This window comes from Neovison vison, chromosome 2 (genome assembly GCF_020171115.1).
Source record: "Neovison vison isolate M4711 chromosome 2, ASM_NN_V1, whole genome shotgun sequence".
Taxonomy (NCBI): Eukaryota; Metazoa; Chordata; class Mammalia; order Carnivora; family Mustelidae; genus Neogale; species Neogale vison.
The window spans coordinates 166,480,524-166,499,956 of NC_058092.1; the positions used below are offsets into that span (position 1 = coordinate 166,480,524).

General features: G+C 41.6%; 1 protein-coding gene across 4 annotated transcripts in view; it reads left to right on the plus strand.

The window, feature by feature from the left end:
* The window catches only part of ASAH2 (N-acylsphingosine amidohydrolase 2), a 110,377-nt gene that overhangs the window by 77,899 nt on the left and 13,045 nt on the right, over positions 1-19,433 (plus strand). For 3 of the 4 annotated variants that reach the window (XM_044239514.1, XM_044239515.1, XM_044239516.1), the window contains 9 exons: positions 1,296-1,382; positions 3,238-3,342; positions 3,479-3,560; positions 10,130-10,245; positions 11,321-11,415; positions 13,023-13,062; positions 13,835-13,930; positions 17,021-17,116; positions 19,173-19,319. In XM_044239514.1, coding sequence (XP_044095449.1) covers positions 1,296-1,382; positions 3,238-3,342; positions 3,479-3,560; positions 10,130-10,245; positions 11,321-11,415; positions 13,023-13,062; positions 13,835-13,930; positions 17,021-17,116; positions 19,173-19,319 — 864 coding nt within the window. Of the gene's footprint in view, positions 1-1,295; positions 1,383-3,237; positions 3,343-3,478; positions 3,561-10,129; positions 10,246-11,320; positions 11,416-13,022; positions 13,063-13,834; positions 13,931-17,020; positions 17,117-19,172; positions 19,320-19,433 lie in introns of those variants that run through there. The other variant, XM_044239517.1, reaches the window with a different exon arrangement.

A 19,433-nucleotide genomic window follows, 5' to 3' on the forward strand; every position in this document is an offset into this window, starting at 1 on the left:
GAAGGCAGGGTTTTAACCCACTGAGTCACCTAGGAGCCCCAAATTACCTATTTCATCTATATTCTATTGTGTATCCATTAGGATTTTTTTTTCTTTTTCCCTCCCAGCTCTTTTGAGATGTAACTTGATATATACAACATTGTATAATTTTAAGGAGTACAATGTGATAATTTTGCCACACATATAGGATGCTTTTGACTGCAAATGAGAGAAAAACCCAACTCAATATGGATGAATCAAAAGGTATTAAGAAGGTAGTCATCCATATTATCTTTTCATACTTTTTAATTTTCAATTATAATATTTAGTTATCTGGTCCCTTTCAAAATTATCTGGTATAAGAAGTGAAGTAGAGAGCCAGATTTATATACTGATTTTTCACAAAAGATCATATAGTTGTTCCAGTATAATTTTAACTGAGTTTCAATTCAAGGCAATCATGAACCATAGGCAAGAACAAACAGGTAGGAAGATATGCAACCAGTGGGGAACTTGGCTTTAGGTCTTAACTCGGATATTAGCTACTTGTACCATCCCTGACAAATCATCCAACCCACCTGAGCCTCAGTGTCCTGATCTGTAAAAATAAGGTGCTGCTTGTTTATGGATAAAGAAGAGGTGGTCCATACATATGATGGAATATTACTCAGCCATCAGAAAGGGTGAATACCCAACTTTTGCATCAACATGGGTGGGACTGGAGGGGATTATGCTGAAGGAAATAAGTCAAGCAGAGGAAGTCAGAAGTATCATATGGTTTCACTTACTTGTGTAGCATAAGGAATAACCCAGAGGACATTAGAAGAAGGAAAGGAAAAGTGAGTTGGGGGAAGTTGGAGGGGGAAATGGACCATGAGAGACCGTGGATTCTGAGAAACAAACAGAGGGTTTTAGAGGCAAGAGGGGTGGGGGATGGGTTAGCCTGGTGAAGGGTATTAAGGAGGTCATGTATTGCGTGGAGCACTGGGTTTTATATGTAGACCATGAATCATGGAACATGACATCAAAAACTAATGATGTACTGCATGGGGACTAACTGAACATAATAATTTTTTTTTTAATTTTAAAAAGTAACAAAAAAAAAGTTGCTACAGTAGGTGATTTCAGAAGACTTTCCCTGCTCCAATGCCATGAATGATTTTGCTTTTCATAATCTGTAAATTGAGAGACTATCTGACCAGAAGTGCTGGCATGTGGCTTAGAAACTCCTCTGACTTAGCCTCCCTTGCAATGCCGCACTGCTTGGACCCTTGGCTTACCTCACCGCCCATCTGCCTTGTCTCCCTGTCTTGCAGCCCAGCATGTGTGTTGCTGTGGGACCTGGACAGGACATGCTCCACAGCACGCAGATTATAGGACGGATCATCTATAAGAAAGCGAAGGTCAGCCGTGGGCACCACTTTTTTCACCTTCATTTAACATTGTTCTTTAAAACCCACCGACAGCATTCACGATGAAGTCTTTAATGGTAAGAGGCAGCGAGAGCTCGTGCTAGCCATGGAGTCGGATGGCACCGGCCCTTTAGGAAGGCTGCTTCCAACAGCATGCAGGAACCTCTCTCTGACGGCTCATCTGACTTCTTACAGGAAATCTTTTGAAAACCAAGGACTCGGGGAAACATCCTGTTTCCATCCAGTTGCCTGCCTCAGACGGCACGGTGATAGAGAGTGTAAGATTTTAGCTAACATGGTGTCCGCAATGACTGGACTGATCCAGATTCTCTTGGCTTGAGCTGTCCTGTCGCCTGACTGTTCTTAACGTCTTCGGTGACAAGGACACACTGAGCAGGGCAGCTCTTCATGCCTGCAATTTGCCTTCAGATTAGTTCCTAGTCTTCAATATGCCCCAACTGTCCATCTTCTATTTTCTTCTCTTTTCTTTTAAAGATATTTTTTGATGAGGAGTGAATTTGGTCTGCAATGAGATTATGAAGAGTTGCTTTCTGCTTCTCCCTCTGTGAAATTGTGGCCCCATATTTTTTTTTAAAGATTTTATTTATTTACTTGAGAGAGAACACGAGAGGGGAGAGGGTCAGAGGGAGAAGCAGATTCCCCGCTGAGCAGGGAGCCCGATGTGCGACCCGATCCCAGGACTCCGGGATCACGACCCGAGCCGAAGGTGTTCACTCAACCAACTGAGCCACCCAGGAGCCCCTGTGGCCCCATATTTTGCCTCCACTCTTCTGGAGACACATTTCTGGCTGAAAAGACAGAGGGTGACCTCAGGATGAGATCTCTCCCATAGTTGGATATCTCTTCTTTTGAGTGGCTAACTTGTACCTTTGTTGCATATGTGTGAGCCCATTCATGTGTTTCAGTAAATATTTTGTTCATGGGTCCTGAAATGTTTCAGGAGCAATTAAGGAAGAACTAAAACACCCTTAAAAACATGAGGCACCAGCCAGCCTTATTGCTACAGTTTCTTTCTAATTACTGTGGTATTACCAGTGGATGGTTCTAGATTAATAGATTCTATTTAGTGTGTGCCCCCCAGACACAGTTTGGTGTCAGAAATGCTGTTACTGTTCTGGGCCTGGGAGTCACAGGGATTTGTCCCACATTCTGGATTCTCTTCTCAGTAAGGCACAACCGTGCTCCTAATCAGGGAGGCAGCTGGTGTTACTGACAGCTCGCTCCAAGAGCCCCTCCTTGGCTGTCGAATTGGGGGTGGGAGACAGACAGGTGTCAGGAAAAGGGGCATGTGGTAAGGTGGGACAAGCTGTTTCCGAAATGCTGACTCATATTTCCCACGAGATGGAAAAAGCATCAATTAACCCTACAGGAAAAAAAGGGGAAAAAAGGAGGAATCTCAAAGGGTGGATGGTGGGAGAGTGCAGAGTCTTTCCGGCCACCCTTTGGTGCCAGCCCTGTCAGAGGACTCCCCGCTTCTGAGGGAGAATCCCTGAGGTTATGCTTTCATCCTGGCAAAGAAAGCCTCTTCCTTATCTTAAATTTTCTTGACTGTCTTTCAAGGGAGGACTTTTGTGCCACAGCCTGTATCACTAGACTGTCCCGTTTGTGGGGGAGTGGACACAGGTCCAGGTCTTAGGGACGCTGGGCATCTGGGAAGCAATGGGGGTGGGCAGAGAGAGCAGCGTGGGTAGTGGCCATTTCTAAGCAGCTGACAAAACAAAACATGGTGGACAGATGCTTCTCCAAATGGTACTTATTGGGCACAATTGGTACTATTCATTTGAGCTCTTTTGCTACTAACAGTAAGCCTGCCTGGGTTTTCTAGGAACTGTACGACTCTGCCTCCCAGGAGGTCATGGGACCACTGGTTGCGGCTCATCAGTGGGTGAATATGACGGATGTCACCGTCCAGCTCAACTCCACACACACAGTAAGTATCACTGAGTCATGTGATGATGACCCAGAGGTAAAGCTGTGGTCTGATCTCATGACTTGCCGGAAGTTTAACTTCTTCTTGTTTGTGTTTACTTTGTATTTTTGTGTTGTTTTAAAACTCTCACCTTTAGGTAAAAACGTGTAAACCCGCACTGGGCTACAGTTTTGCGGCTGGGACTATTGACGGATTCGGGAGCCTCAATTTTACGCAGGGTAAGGTGCTGTTGGATGAAATCTGTGGTTCCAGGTTCTGAAGCTTTAGGGTTTGGAAGGGTCTAATGGTCACCATGCATTTATGGTTTTTACTGTTATCTTTAGATGTGGGTGTGTGTGTGCTTTCCAGGTGTGTCCATGGCATCCAGATTTCCCAGGGATGCGTGTCTCCTGGAACTTAGCTTCCACTGAATCAAACAGAATCGGAGACAGCTTCCCCTTGCATTTCAGTCTACAGATGGATGGTTTTTAACGGGTCTGGGATGAGGGTGGACTTGAGAGGAGTACAGAGTGGGAATGTCATTGTACCTTCAATGATAGGAGTTCGCTCAGCCGTCTGCTAATGAATGCCTTTATGGAAGCCCAGAGTCCTCCAGGCAGAGGTCTTCAGGAGCCCAGATGCGGGCTGCCAAGTCCTCTTCCTATGTGCATTTCCCCAAATTTATAACTGAGGACTGTAGGCTTCCTACTTTCATAGCGATCATCTCCGTAGTAACATGCGCTGTGAAGTAGGGAAGATGGAAAAATATTTGAGTCTCACCTGTAGGAAACATTTCGGCTTCTTTCATTCCTGCTTTTTATATATTATATTTTGCAACCGTTTACTGACAAATTGATGAATACAGTTGCAATTTGAGACATTTGCCTCATCTTTCCTGGTAATATTTCATCCTGGGTGGTCTAATTTCCTAGAACAATAATTTTTAACAGCTTTATTGAGATGTATTCACATACCGTATAATGTACTATTTAAAGTGTACAACTCCATGGTTTTTAGTATATTTGCAGATATAGGTAACCATCCCCATGGTCAATTTTAGGGAATTTTCTTCACCTCAAAAAACAGCCCCAGATTCTTTAGCTCTCACAACCCCCATCGTTCATCTCCCCCAGAACTAAGCAGTCCCTGATCTTTTCTGTCTCTCTGATTTCTTATTCTAGACATTTCCTGTAAGTGGAATCATAAAAAAAATGTGGCATCTGTTAGCTCATGCTTTTGAGGTTCATCTGTGTTGTACAACTTATCAGTAGTTCATTCCTTTCTGTGGCTAAACCCTTTGACCCAGGCACAAATTCCGTCTTTTCCATACCCTAGTCCCTGATAAACCATCATTTTACTCTCATTTCTATGATTTTGGCCACGTAGAAGCGAGAACCTCCAGTATTTGTTTTTCTCCATCTGATGATTTTACTGTTGCTTTCCAATTTCAATGCTTTTTCTTTTTTTTTCAATTTATTTATTTTCAGAAAAACAGTATTCATTATTTTTGCACCACACCCAGTGCTCCATGCAAGCCGTGCCCTCTATAATACCCACCACCTGGTACCCCAACCTCCCACCCCCCCGCCACTTCAAACCCCTCAGATTGTTTTTCAGAGTCCATAGTCTCTCATGATTCACCTCCCCTTCCAATTTACCCCAACTCCCTTCTTTTCTTTCTTTTTCTTGCCTTATTGCTCTGGCTATGACTTTTTGGGAGTTGGGGATTCAGGGGTGTTGACTGGTTAACAGGAAGACACACTATCATTCCTCAAAAGTCCTACTGAATAGGGCTACTGTATTCTTCTGAGAGAAACTGTTGTGTTTTCTACCAGAGAAAAGGGCAGAGGCCTCTCTCCCTAAAACATGGCTCATGTTAAGATGTTACTCTCTGGGATGGGCCCCCAGTCTTGGCAAACATGCCCAAACATGCCCAGCCTGCTATGCTCCTTTGCAAGGAGTAGAATCTTATGAATAAGGTACAAAGGGCTTGAGACAGGCCCACTTTTCACCCTATAAACACCTTATACTAAAAGAGGGAGGAGAAGAGAGCACAAATGAGAGTTTAAGATATTCGAGTCCAGGTTTTTCAAATATGAAGGATTTTTAGCCAATTTAAATTTTAAAATTCTTGACATTATAGAACTGGAATTTATTAACATCTACTCTTAGCTTTCTTGGTGACAAACAAAATTCAAGAGCCAAAAACCCAAAGCGAAACTAAAAACAGGGAAAAGCTTGTAAAACTAAATATGGATCCCAACATTAATGGGTAAACAGAGAACACTGGATTTTAAATTTTTTATTTATTTATTTATTTTATTTATTTTTTAAAAGATTTTATTTATTTATTTGAGAGATAGAGACAGTGAGAGAGAGCATGAGCGAGGAGAAGGTCAGAGAGCAAAGCAGACTCCCCATGGTGCTGGGAGCCTGATGTGGGACTCGATCCCGGGACTCCAGGATCACGACCTGAGCCGAAGGCAGTCGTCCAACCAACTGAGCCACCCAGGCGTCCCTGGATTTTAAATTTTAAGTGGTGGAGAAGTTGTATACTACACTGAACAGGAATGGTGAGAGTGGGCACTCTTGTCTTGCTCCTAATCTCAGTGGGGAAACTTTCAACCTCTCACTGTTGAGTGTGGGATCGTCATATATGACTTTTATTATATGACACCCAATATGTCCAGTTTTTAACGTGGAAGGATGTTTACTTTTGTCAAGTGCTTTTTCTGTACCTACAGAATTGATCATCTGATTTTTATTTTGAACTCTATTAATAGGGTGTGTCATATTTATTTGCATATTTTGAACTACCCAGATCACTTGATCATGGTGTGTGATCCTCTAAATCTGCTGTTAAATTCCGTTTGCTAGTATTTTGTTTGGAATTTTTCTTCTATAATCCTCAGGGATATCATCCTAAAATTTTCTATTTTTTTAATGTCTTACCTGGCTTTGGTATCAGGATGACGCTGGCCTTTGGTATCAGGATGACGCTGGAGTAGTCTTTCCTATCCAATTTTTGGAAGGAGTTTGAGAAGGATTGACAGTCTATTTTAAGCTGATAACGTTAACTTTGATTGCATGCAAAAATTATCCTTTTATTTCCTCTTCTCATATCTTATGTTTTTTGATGTCATAATTTGCATCTTTTTATATTATATATCCATTAACAGATTATTGTAGCTTTAGTTATTTACTTTTTTATTTTTTATTTTTAAAAATATTTTTATTTATTTCTTGACAGAGAGAGAGAGACAGCAAGACAGGGAACACAAGCAGGGGGAGTGGGAAAGGGAGAAGCAGGCTTCCCGCTGAGCAAGGAGCCCAAAGCAGGGCTCAAACCCTGGACCCTGGGATCATGACCAGAGCCAAAGGCAGACACGTAATGACTGAGCCACCCAGGTGCCCGTAGCTTTAGTTATTTTTAATACTTTTGTCTTTTAAACTTCATACTAGAGTATAGTGATTTATATACTACCATTAAAGTATTACAGTATTCTTAATTTAATTATGTACTTACCTTTACCAGTGAGATTTATACTTTCATATCTTTTATGTACTATTAGTATCCTTGTATTCTAGTTTGAAGAACTCCCTTTAGCATTTTCTGTTCCATAATTCATGTAGGCTTCCTTCACTCTTTTTTATTTTTATTTTCTTCCTCTGATTGGGTAATTTCAAATAACTTGTCTTCGAATTGACAGATTATTTCTTCTGCTTGATCAAATCGGCTGTTGGTGTACCTGACTATGTTGTCATTTCATTCACTATATTCTTCAGCTTCAGAATTTCTATTCTTTTTAATGATTTTTGTCTCTCTATTGAACTTCTCATTTTGTTCATATATTATTTTCTTGGTTTTGTTGTCTAACTGTGTTCTCTTCTAGTTGTTGAGCTTTCTTAAGAAAAAAAATATTTCAAGGGGCGCCTGGGTGGCTCAGTCAGTGAAGCCTCTACCTCGGCTCAGGTCACAGTGTCAGGGTCTTAGGATCGAGCCTCCCACCAGGCTCCTGGCTCAGTGGGAAGTCTGCTTCTCCCTCTCCCTCTGCTCCTATCCCCTGCTTGTGCTCTCTCTCTCAAATAAATAAAAAAAATCTTTTGAAAACTTATTTCAAATGATTTGTCATAGATCTCCATTTTTGGGGGATCCATTATTGGGAAACTATCATGTTCCAATGGTGGTGTCGTTTCCTTGATTTTTGCTGTTTCTCGGAGCCTGGAATTTTGTCTGTATTTTGGATAAAGCCACCTCTTTTAGACTTTGCAGACTGGTTGTCAGGGGAAGGACCTTTACCCACGGGGGTGTGCAGGGATATGGGATGGGTGAGCCGTGGTAGTTCCAGATTCAGGGTAGGGCAAGTGGTGTAGTGTCCATACAGTCCTTTTTAGCTTAGTTCAGCACCGGTGAAGATCACATGGGTCTTCAAACGCCAAGGCCCTGGCATCTTCAAATGTCTGCAGCTGTCATCCGTGCTCTTGGGGTCTCCAGGCTGCTGCCGAAATCCTCATGATCTCTTTCCCCACTGGGGGTGTCATGGCCGAGGAGCTCTCTCTTGGGGTTTGGTCGGGCTTGCGGGTGCCCTTACAGTAGCAGAGGCACTGAGGGCTGATGCCCATGGGTCAGTGACAGGTCTGCGATCTGGAGCAGAGGCATTCATAGAGCAGGGGTAGCTCCAGGGTCTGGGCCACGGGCTCTCCAGCAGCAGTAGAGGCTCCACACCTGAGTTTTGGGTACATATGGAGCAGCTGTGTAGCTGGGGATTAGAGTGCAGGAGCTTGCTGAGGACAGTGGGTCGGGGTCCAGGATAGCCCTCCGCGTTGGCTCCGGTGCCTAGGATTCAGGTACATACCGAGCAGTTCCCGATCCAGGGTCTGGAGCACAGTCACATGTGGTGCTCCTGCAACGTTGGGTTCTGACATGGGTGTGGATGAAGCAGGTGGAGCTCTGCAATCAGGGGCACTTGGGGGTGGGGGTTGCAAACCTGTACCCAGGGTGGTGTGTAGAAGCTCCTAATGGGTGAGGAAGCAACAGCTCATCCTCTGAGGGGGGGGCATGGTGGTCCATGGTGGTGTTGATGGCAGTGATGGCTCTTGGCGACTTCAGTCGTGAAAGTTGCTGGTGTCCTTCATGGAGCAGGCTGCTGGGGTCTATGTTTGTCAGGGGGTGCTGTGTAGTGGCAGGGACTGCTGGAGTCCTCCACGGAGCAGCCACTGGATGCTGGGACGGCATCGACCATGTGGCTGAGACCAAGAGTCTCTGCACTTCTTTGATCCTCACTGTTTCAGCTAAGTTAATCCTTCCAGGGGTCCTTTCTGGGTGATTATTCCATGTTTTGTGCTATAGGTTCTTAATTGGACTTTGGAGCCCTCCTGGGACTACCTTCATTTGTGAGCCGCTAATTGTGGTTTTTCTGTGGGGTGACAAAGGCTTCTATTTTCTTTCCCTTCTTGCTAGGTCCCTATCCCCTTTTTTTCTTAATATGGGCATTAACACTATAAATTTCTCTCTAAGCACTTCTTTTGCTGCTTCCCATAAGTCTTGGTGTACGGTGTCTTCATTTGTATTTCTCCAAAAGTGTTTTCATATTTTCTTTTAATTTCCCCCTTGACCACTGTTTATGATCATGTTGCTTAATTTCCACATATTTGTGAATTTCCTAAATTTTCTTCTGTTATTTATTCCTAATTTCATTACTTTGTGGTTGGAAAACGTACTTTGTATGATGTGTACCCTTTAAAGTTCATTGGGGTTTTTTCATGGCCAGTGTACAGTCGGTCCCAGGCAGTGTTCCGTATGTGCTTAAGAAGTGTCTGTTATGGGGACGCCTGGGTGGCTCAGTTGGTTAAGCAGCTGCCTTCGGCTCAGGTCATGATCCCAGCGTCCTGGGATCGAGTCCCACATCGGGCTCCTTGCTAGGCAGGGAGCCTGCTTCTCCCTCTGCCTCTGCCTGCCATTCTGTCTACCTGTGCTCGCTCTCTATCCCTCTCTTTCTGACAAATAAATAAAATCTTTAAAAAAAAAAAAAAGAAGTGTCTGTTATGTTCTTGTTGTGTGGAGGGAGGTACGAACAGGTACCTGGTACTGCCACTTGGTTTCTTGTGTTGCTTGCATTTTCATGGTTGATCTTCTGACTGGTTGTCCCATCTGTTACTGCAAGTGGGTTATTAATACTCTAGCCATGACTGTTGAGTACCTCTTTCTCCCTCCATCTCTGTTAGTTTTGTTTCTTATATTTTGGTGCTCCGTTGTTAAGTCCTGCATGTTTATAATTGTTATATTTCCCTAATGGATTATAGATTCTAAGTTCCTAGGTTTCAGAGTCAACATTACTTCACCCCTGATTATGGCATTTAAGTGTGATTTTTGTGTAGATAAATAAGTGGGGAGTTAAGAGAGCCTCTTCCTGTGACCATAAGCTGAGCAATCAGTACTTCAAGTTGGGGGTGTCATTTTTAGTTTTTCAAATGGGAAAGGTGATTTCATTCCTAGATCTATAGTTAAATACAGTGTATTATTTTTCTTTGCAACATTGCTGAGGAAGAGCAATGGAAACAAAACTTTAAGGTCATTGAACAAAATACTCTCTTTTATTCTATCAGCCACAACAGGGATCTAATTCAATAATGACTCCTATTTTAGGATGCACAGGAAATTTTACCTCTTCTATTATTCATACTGTTTGGAATTACTGGGCAACAACCTTAATAAAATCTTTGCAATAAAGGCATTGTCGTACATTTGTCAAAGTGATGGCATTGTTCAGAGGGTTGGAATCACACTAATCCTAACATTCCTAAATAGGGACAACAGTAGGGGATCCATTTTGGGACACTCTTCGGGATCAAATCCTGGGCAAACCATCTGAAGAAATCAAAGAGTGTCATAAACCAAAGCCAATCCTCCTTCATACTGGAGAGGTAATGCATTTTGACTATCATGGTAAAATTAGTATATTGTTATTTTAAAACATAACTTGTCAGAGACAAATGATAGATCTTATGGACAGAGTTCTTATTTAGATATTCCCACATCAAATTTTTAATATTAAAAATATTTATGTTAAGAATCTAAGGCACAAGGGGTATTATTATTAAGTATTGCACTTAAAATTCATGATAGATAACTAGAATGGTGAAAACAGTAGTAAAGGAAGAATTTGTGATCAACATATATCTTATTCAGGATTCATTCTTGTTTACTCCAGGACAGGAGTTCATATATAATTCTCTGCAGAGGAAAACATCCTCAGGTCATAAAAAAAAAAAGGGACATGTTCATATCTCAATTTTCTCACAACTCAGACAACACAATCAACTAAAGCAATAGTCTTTTAATATTCCCTTTGGACCATGGATTTTTTACATTCTAAACATCAAAAGGTAGTGTCAGTGTTTGTAATATAAATTACTGATGTAGAAAATATTTTTGAGTTTTTTCCCCCTAACATTCAATTGAAATTCTTCAGGAAAAAGAAAGAGGAAAGGAAGGAATAGAGGGAGAGCTTCTACACTAATCTGACTATGGAAAAGGGTAGATTGTCTTGGAGAAAACTTGGGAGAGTAAGGCAAGACTTGGTAACTGCAAATTTTTAAAGTGCTATGAGAATACAAAGAGTAATGATTAAGTTAAGCTGCTCTAAATGTAGAATTATATATCGATCTTGGCAAGGATGATCACCACGGTGCTCCAAGAGAACCCTTGGTTACCTGTTACACATTGTGATTCTAGGATGCCAGATCCACCAACAACTTCATTGATGAGGAAGGTAGTCAGGTGAATGCATCTCAGATCCTTATGTTACGACCAGTTTGAGTATCCCATACTATCTCATTCATTAGATAGAAGATCTGTGCTGATGGGCTAAAGCACCCAAAAGAACTGGACACATTGTCAATCCTTTTATCCATAAAGGAACTTGTGTGAGCATCTTCTGTCTTTTGCCCATAGAAAGAACAACATCCCTAACACAGTTTTCATGTTTTGGGTTTTTAGTTGACAAAACCTCACCCCTGGCACCCAGATATTGTTGATGTTCAGATTGTCACGATTGGGTACTTGGCCATAACTGCCATCCCTGGGGAGTTTACGTAAGTCTCCTTTGTTATTTTGTAGTTAAAAACGTAATCATAGTGTATGTGTTTCTGTTGGAATCGCTTCTTCTCACGGGCCATGATGCTGAACTGACTCCTTTGTATCTCATGCTGCCATTTTGGCAACAGTGACAAATATTTCAACCCTCTTTCGGTGTGCCTCTGAAGAGTAAATCTTCCGCTGTGTATTTCTAGTGGGTAAATTGTAGCAAACAAACATTTGAAAAACTGCTTGCAAATGTAAATGATGTGCATAACTATGTCAGCAGAAAGACTTGAAATAGTATCAAAATACAGATACTGGAAACAGTTGAAGTATTAGAAGCAGGAAAGATTGAAATCTGCTCCTTAAGCAGTCTTCTCTGTTTCAGTAAGTAGCCCTTTTATATCTTTCTAAACCTTGGAGTCATCACTGAAATCTCTCGCTTTTCAATTTCTCCCACTTTCAGTGTCATAGCAGATTCTGCACATTCCACCCAGCCACCATTAGCGCTCCCGTAGGTTACTGCCATCACCTCCCATCTCACCTGCTTGCTTTCTCCCTTTACTCCTCTATAGCCTTTTCTCAATACTGAAGTCAAGGGAAATCCCTTGAAAACCCAAGTTTAGCCAGGGCTCAGAATCTTCCAGTGGCTTCCCATCTCACTCTGGGTAAATTCTTAAACCCTTACAACATCTTGCAAGGGCCCCATTGAGATTTTCCCTGTGCAACTTCTCTGATCTGATTTCATACCCATCTCCCCCTTACTCACCCCCCCCCCTTCAGCCACCTTGGCTTCATTGCACTGCTTCAAGCATGCTCCTGCTTTAGGGCTTATGAACTTCTGGTTCCTTCTGCCTGAAACACTTACCCTCCTTTCGTCACCACAGCCGGCTCTTCTATTCCTTCGGTTCTCGGCTTGGATCTCTAACAGAGATTCTCTTCGTACTGACATAGGACACTGTCCTCACCACCGTCACCACCACCACCATTACCACCGCCACAGCCATATTCCCACAGCATTAGCACCGGCCTCATCATCAGAACAACCCTCCCCCTCCCCCGCCCCGTCATCCTTACCCTGCCTTACATTTCCCATAGCACCTGCTGTCCTCTCACTTCTTATACTTGCTTGCTGACCATCTTCCTCTCTGGGATGTAAGTTTCCTCCTGTTGAATCCTTAGCATTTTGAAGTGGGCCTCTTCTGTAGTAATTGCTCTGTTTTATTGAAGGTTTCGATGAAGGAAAGAAATGATACATTCTTCCTAGGCAGGAGCGATGCACTCTCTACCTGCCTCCGTTTTTACTAACATAGAACATGAACAATTTACTTCTGCTGAAACAAAGAATGGAAAATGATTGTGGTCTTTGCCAGTTGGTATTTATTGATTCCCTTTCCCCCTACAAGTTGTCTGTTTTCAGTACAGGATTTATTTTCAAGATAAGACAGTTAGGGACAAAAAGCTCAATTTTTGCTTTGCTTTGCTGTAGAGCTCCTATGAAACTTACCATATAGTATTATGAGCCAGGATCACACCCGTCTCTCACTCTGAGTTTTTCCTGTATTTTTTGCATACAATCTGAGTAGGAAAACACTTAGATAAATCTGTTTTCTTGACTCAGGACCATGTCTGGACGGAGACTTCGAGAGGCAGTTCAAGCTGTAAGTTAAAAATGAAATTAAATGTCTATGATTTATATTTGATGAAGAGAAAAGAATTCCCTTATTCCTGTAATCTGGTACCTTTTAAATTAATCTTTGCTGAGATGACCGGAGTTTCACAGTTCCTGAAAGTAATACCTAGAGGTGAATATGAAATATTAGTGGTATAAGAACAAGCTTAAAGATTATAAGGGAACTAGAATCAGGTTTAAATAATTCATTGCTTTTTATATATTAACAGTTTAGAAATTGATGATGGTTTTATGGATTAAATACCAAATCACCATAAGTACTTTAATATCATGAAGTCCTGTCTAAATAAAATCTAACACATGTTAAGAGTTCTGTATCTTATCTCTATTGATTTATATTCAGGAAACATTGCAAGTGGTTCTAGAATGACATAATCAACAGAGATCTTATTACTTGGAGTTGGAAATAACTATTATGGTTAGTTAGTATCCATTTAGGAGATGGATAAAATATCGTTCGCTCAGTAATAAGACGATTCTCTACCTGCAAATGTAATCACTAAGATGTTCATAGGTCCATTGACTTGTCCAACTGTAGTGTAGTTATGGCTCTAACTTTTCCTCAAGGACTCACTGTACTTCTACATTCGTTGGCAGTTCTGATCATTATGAGTGATGTTAGGAGAGACACCCTCCACCACCACTGCTCCCATTTAGGATCATATGTTAAGTTTAACTGGGCTGATAATATACATTACAATGGAGAGTAATTTTATCAGGCTCTACCTTTCCCCCACTAGGAATTTGCAACCAATGGGATGGAGAATATGACCATCGTGATTTCGGGTCTGTGCAACGTGTACACACATTATATTACCACCTTTGAAGAATACCAGGTAAAGTGGAAAGTTCTCAGTGTTTAAATGAACCTTATCAATATTCTTGTGTCAAATGCAGGTTTTCCTTCTAGACTTCCTTAATGGTGTTTTTGAGATGCTTTTGTTTTGGGAAAGAGGAGAAGATGATAAGCCAGAGGTTGTATTGGGGCATTCTAGGTTTGCCCTTTCAAAGTTCAAGTCAGAATTTGGGTCTTACTGAGGTCGACTTTTTCTGAAATAAAGTATTTCATCAGGGGTATTGTCCATAGTGCTTCTAGTGCCTGAAGCAGAGAAAACTCCCACTAATACTACTATTTATTGAATGTACTAGCTCAGCACTTTGCAAATTTTATCTTCAGTCATCTTCACAACAAGCCCTGGAGTAGGGTTTTATTATATCCATGACATAAATTAAGAAACAAACTCTCAGAGAATTTAGGAGAGGTGATGTTTCTTTGATTGCAAATAGTGCAGACAGTAGCTCAAGTACTTTTTATAAACAAATATTTTATTTATTTATTTAACAGAGAGAGAGAGAGAAAGATCACAAGTAGGCAGAGAGGCAGGCAGAGAGAGAGGGGGAAGCTGGCTCCTGGATGAGCAGAGAGCCCGATTCGGGGCTCCATCCCAGGACCCTAGAATCATGACCCTAGCTGAAGGCAGAGGCTTAACCTGCTGAGCCACGCAGGTGTCTAAGCCACCCAGGTGTCCCCAAGTACTTTTTTTTTTTTTGCTTTAAAAATTTTTTAAAATTAATTAATTTATTTTTTATTTTCAGCATAACAGTATTCATCATTTTTGCACCACACCCAGTGCTCCATGTAATCCATGCCCTCTATAATACCCACCACCTGGTTCCCCCAACCTCCCAGCCCCTGCCCCTTCAAAACCCTCAGATTGTTTTTCAGAGTCCATAGTCTCTCATGGATCACCTCCCCTTCCAATTTCCCCCAGCTCCCTTCTCCTCTTTTTCTCCCCATGTCCTCCATGCTATTTGTTACGCTCCACAAATAAGTGAAACCATATGATAACTGACTCTCTCTGCTTGACTTTTTAACAGTAGTTGTCAGAAGCAAGGGAACCGTCTAGTTCCCATAGTTCATGTTTGCTGAAATATCTGCTTGAATCTCTTGGCAGTCCAGACAGAGGCATACAATATAATTTTTTACAAATGTCCCATGATGCCAGCAGTGGCATCTGCCCTGTGGCCCTCTGTTGACTTTCCTGAAATTCTCTACCTTCTAGGAAATTCTCTTGAACAAAGGTTCTTAACTGAAGCAAACTTGGATGAGAATACTTTTCATTTATCCATTTTTTTTCATTTCTCTGTAACTGTTATGTAGAATTTCCTTCAATTAGGAATGTAGGTAACAAATAGCAATAATATTAACAGTAGCTCTGACTTTGTCACCAGCAGGAACCACAGATACTTTTTATATCACAGAGAGTTATTGCATATTTGGAAACAACTCCCCCCTCATCACTATTTTAGAATCATAATAGTTACTAGATCTGCTACTAGATCTTGTTACTCAGTAAAGAAGCACAAACATTACTTGTGTTTAGTAAAAAAGGACAAACATTATTCTTCAAACATTATCTTATCACAAACACGATTTATTTTTCTTTGATTAAATATATTTCAGTCTGATTCATTTCCTTTGTCAACAATGTATTACATTTTATACATTTAGAAACATTTACTCTGAGAGGGGTGCACAGGCCCCACAGACTGGCATAGGATTCCAGGGCACAAATAAGGTTAGGAACGCCTACAACGTCTCTCAGGGACATGTTCCTTCAAGGATTAATATTAATTTATTCACTAATTCATCCAACAGACATGGGTTGAGACGGATACTGTACTAGGCACTATCTGGGCATAACAATAAGTAAAAATCTGCCCCTACCCTCAAGAGTACTAGGATTTAGGATCTAGTGAAAGGCAGAACAATTAATCTCATTGCTATAAAAGGGATGTATAAGGTAATAGGAAAAGAAAGAGAAAGTGCACTAGTCTTTATTGGGTGTTTGAGAATGGATACTTGCAGATTTTCGGGAAGATGTAACCCTTGTCTAAGTTCTTGAGAATGAGTAGGACTAGTTAGGGAAATAAAAGTGAGGGAGGAATCCCATAAGGAAGAAACTGGACATGCAGCGGTCTGGGGGTGCTGAGTTAGTATGTTTGAGGGGCCATGAGTCGTTGAGAGTAGGGAGATGAGAGCTGGTTGATGGGGAGGTTTTCGTTGGTAGAGCATCTTTTATGCTCTGCTACAAAGCTTGACCTCAATAAGGAAGGAGGTTGTTTTGGAAAACGGCAGTAGAATTCCAAGGAAGGAATGTTCTAATCAAGTTTTGATTTAAAAAGGTCACTAGGATGACAGCGTTGAAAAACAAATTAGAAGGGCAGGTGTGGGGGCTGAGAACTGATTAGGAAGTTGTCCGTCTTACCTGGTTGAGAGCCAAGAGTTTGGCCACAGTAAGATCAGGAGAGACAGAGGAAAATGAAAGAATTCAGGGGATTCCAAGTAATGGTCACTTGGAGACTTCCAGGATATAGGATGAGGGAGAGGGAAGAGTCTAAGATGGCGGAAGGTTGGCATTCGCTGGGATGATGGACGTCGCAGGGAGAACAGGTGTCTTTGCGGCAATGAGTCTGGGATTCCTGTGGAACAAGAAGAGGCTCGCTGTTCAGCGTAAGGAGATGTATCTTGTTTGGTTTTATAGCTGCGTGATGGTTCAATGTCCTTCTCCAGACAGTACCATCAACGCCCAATTTCCCCAGGAGTTACTGAGACCTTCACTTCCCTTATTTTTTTTCCTCTTGCTATGCTCCCTGAAGGCCAGCATTTATATTTTAAGACGGACTTAAGATAGACTTAAGCTAAGAGCTATTCCCCTCTCTCAGATTAGATGGACTGACAGTCCAAACGGTATAAACCAAGAGAGCCCATTGTCTTTAGCAGTTGATGGGAGCCATTTATTTTAGCTGGTAAGTGGAAATGTCCAACCTCACATCCCTCACACCCCTCCTCTAAGACGTTGCACCTCTGCGGATGCGTGGAGACCCACAGAATGGTGTAAGACTTGGTGCTGTGTCTCCTGCAGGCTCAGCGGTATGAGGCAGCATCTACAATTTATGGACCACACACTCTGTCCGCGTATATCCAGCTCTTCCGAGGCCTTGCTAAGGCCATTGCTACGGTAATCAAAACTCGTATGCATGTGTGTCTTGGGAGCAGGGAGATGCAGAGTGAAACAGAAGAAAACCTGAGCTTCCAATGTTCAGTTTCTTTCAAACCATTTGTATTTAAAAAGTTTGTAGCTACAAAGTATCTCTAAGAAACAAAACCATTAGTGAATTCCGATGCCATTAGTGTCTCGCAGTGGCGACAGCTTTGTTCACATATATTATCTCATATTATCTTCGTGATCATCCTGTGAAAGTGTGGAGGGATCATTTTCTCCCCATCTTTCAGATGAGTGAAGTGGTTTGGAGATGCGAGTCATTGGGCTTATTCTAACTGTAGCCGGGGGCTGGACCAGTGTTCTCCAGTCCTGGCCAGAGTCTTTCCAATCACTTCATGAGTTGAGCAGGTCATTCTTCTGAGAGGCCAATTTCCCATAGTGCAGCATCTCTGAAACAAGGATGCATCTTCCCGTCAGAGGAAATTTATGATTATAATCAGTGACATGTTTTTACTTTCTTGGTGGCTCAAAAATAAGGCAGTTGCTGTGATCACTAATGGCTGAGAGATGATGGAGTGTAACTGTGCAATGTGTACACTTTGCATTGAACTAGAATATATACACCTCAACACGCTGAATTAGAAGCACCCCCACCTGTGGACCTCTTTCTCTGGAGGTGCAGGTATCAATGAAGTTGACTCTGGCCTCAGCAGATGAGCCAGTAGGCAGGATAAAGGGCTTAAAATCATTGGCAGATCTTTATATAATACCCTGTAAGCCCCAGTAAAGCCTGGGACACGATTGCCACATAGCAAAGACAACAAAGCCCTTTCAGAGAAAGAGCTTGGTTAGATCGAGTGGAAACAAATGATACAGCTGCTTCTGTGGATTGAAACAATGGAATATTGGCAATTCCATATGCCTCTACCTAATTGCTGACCATAGGAAATTTCCCTACAGGGTATCTACTGAAGATGTATTTTAATTGTCTGATGATTGTTTTATCATAGCATTCCTCTCCATTTTTAGGTCTGATCTTTTTTTTTTTTTTTTAACCAAAGTAGAACTGCTTTAATTTTTATCATGAGAGCTGTAACTCCTCCTAGAATATTCTGATCACACAGTAAGGTATAAATCTATAACCCATCCCAAGGGATAGGCTCAGACTTCACTTGCATTATGACTGTATGTCTACAATTCCTCCCACAGAAATAGTCTTCAAGTTTTATAGTGACACATAGGGAGAAAGTATGATTCATTTTGTGAATTTTAGAAATTTGTGTCACAGCCAGTGTTATGGTTCTCTCCCTAAGATTAGCTATGAGATCTTGAAAAAGAATACTGAGTATCTCCCAGCTTATGTTCTCATTTGTGGAAAGGGAAGGCCAGCAAATCAATGTTATGGCTGTTGAAAAGATTAAATTATTAAAGTAAGGCTCAATGTTCATTATGAAGGATTCCTTAAAATTTGAGATCAATGTTGCAATGACACCATTAAAGATCACAAATTTTGTGGAAAACATAGATTAAACCAGTCAGGGCATATGCAGATCTTAACTTTTAAGTTAAAAGTATATTTATTATATGTTTTTTTAAATTAGCACAGAGAATGATCTAGGGGGAAATAAAGCTTGGTATTGACTCTGAGAGGCTCAGCACATTTTAAAAATTAAAAGAATAATCACAATGTCATGGTACAAAGGATGACCACGTGTTAGGCTCCTATCCAGAGTCACATAGTTGAAAAATGACTGTCCAAGAATCTAAACTTGTATAGTATTTACACTCTGATCTCAGGACTGCATGGTCTGGGGGAGTGAAAGTGCTATCTATGACCTAAACTTTCCCCTAGTGACAAAAGTTTAAATTGAGGACATCTAGACTCATATTTTAGCAAAGTTGCCCCACATTTTGTTAAAGCTTTTATCTCTTAGAGAGAGGCTGTGTGTGTGTGTGTGTGTGTGTGTGTGTGTGTTTCCTTTAATGAAGGCATTTCTGGGAGGTGGGGGCCTGGGGAAAGGGGCTTTGACTCTACATTGTGTGGTCCTTAAGCAGATGCTCTCTGTTCTAGGATACAGTAGCCAACCTGAGCAGAGGTCCAGAGCCTCCATTTTTCAAACAACTGATAGCCTCCTTAATTCCTAATATTGCGGATAGAACACCGATAGGCAAAAATTTTGGGGATGTTCTGCAGCCCGCGCAACCTACATACAGAGTGGTAAGACTCCCCAAGAGACCTTGGGATCTTCCAGAAACCTGTGTCTGAGGATGGGAAAAAGAAACTGTCTAATGTCAACCCCTACTTCTCATCATGCTATAGACAATGATATGT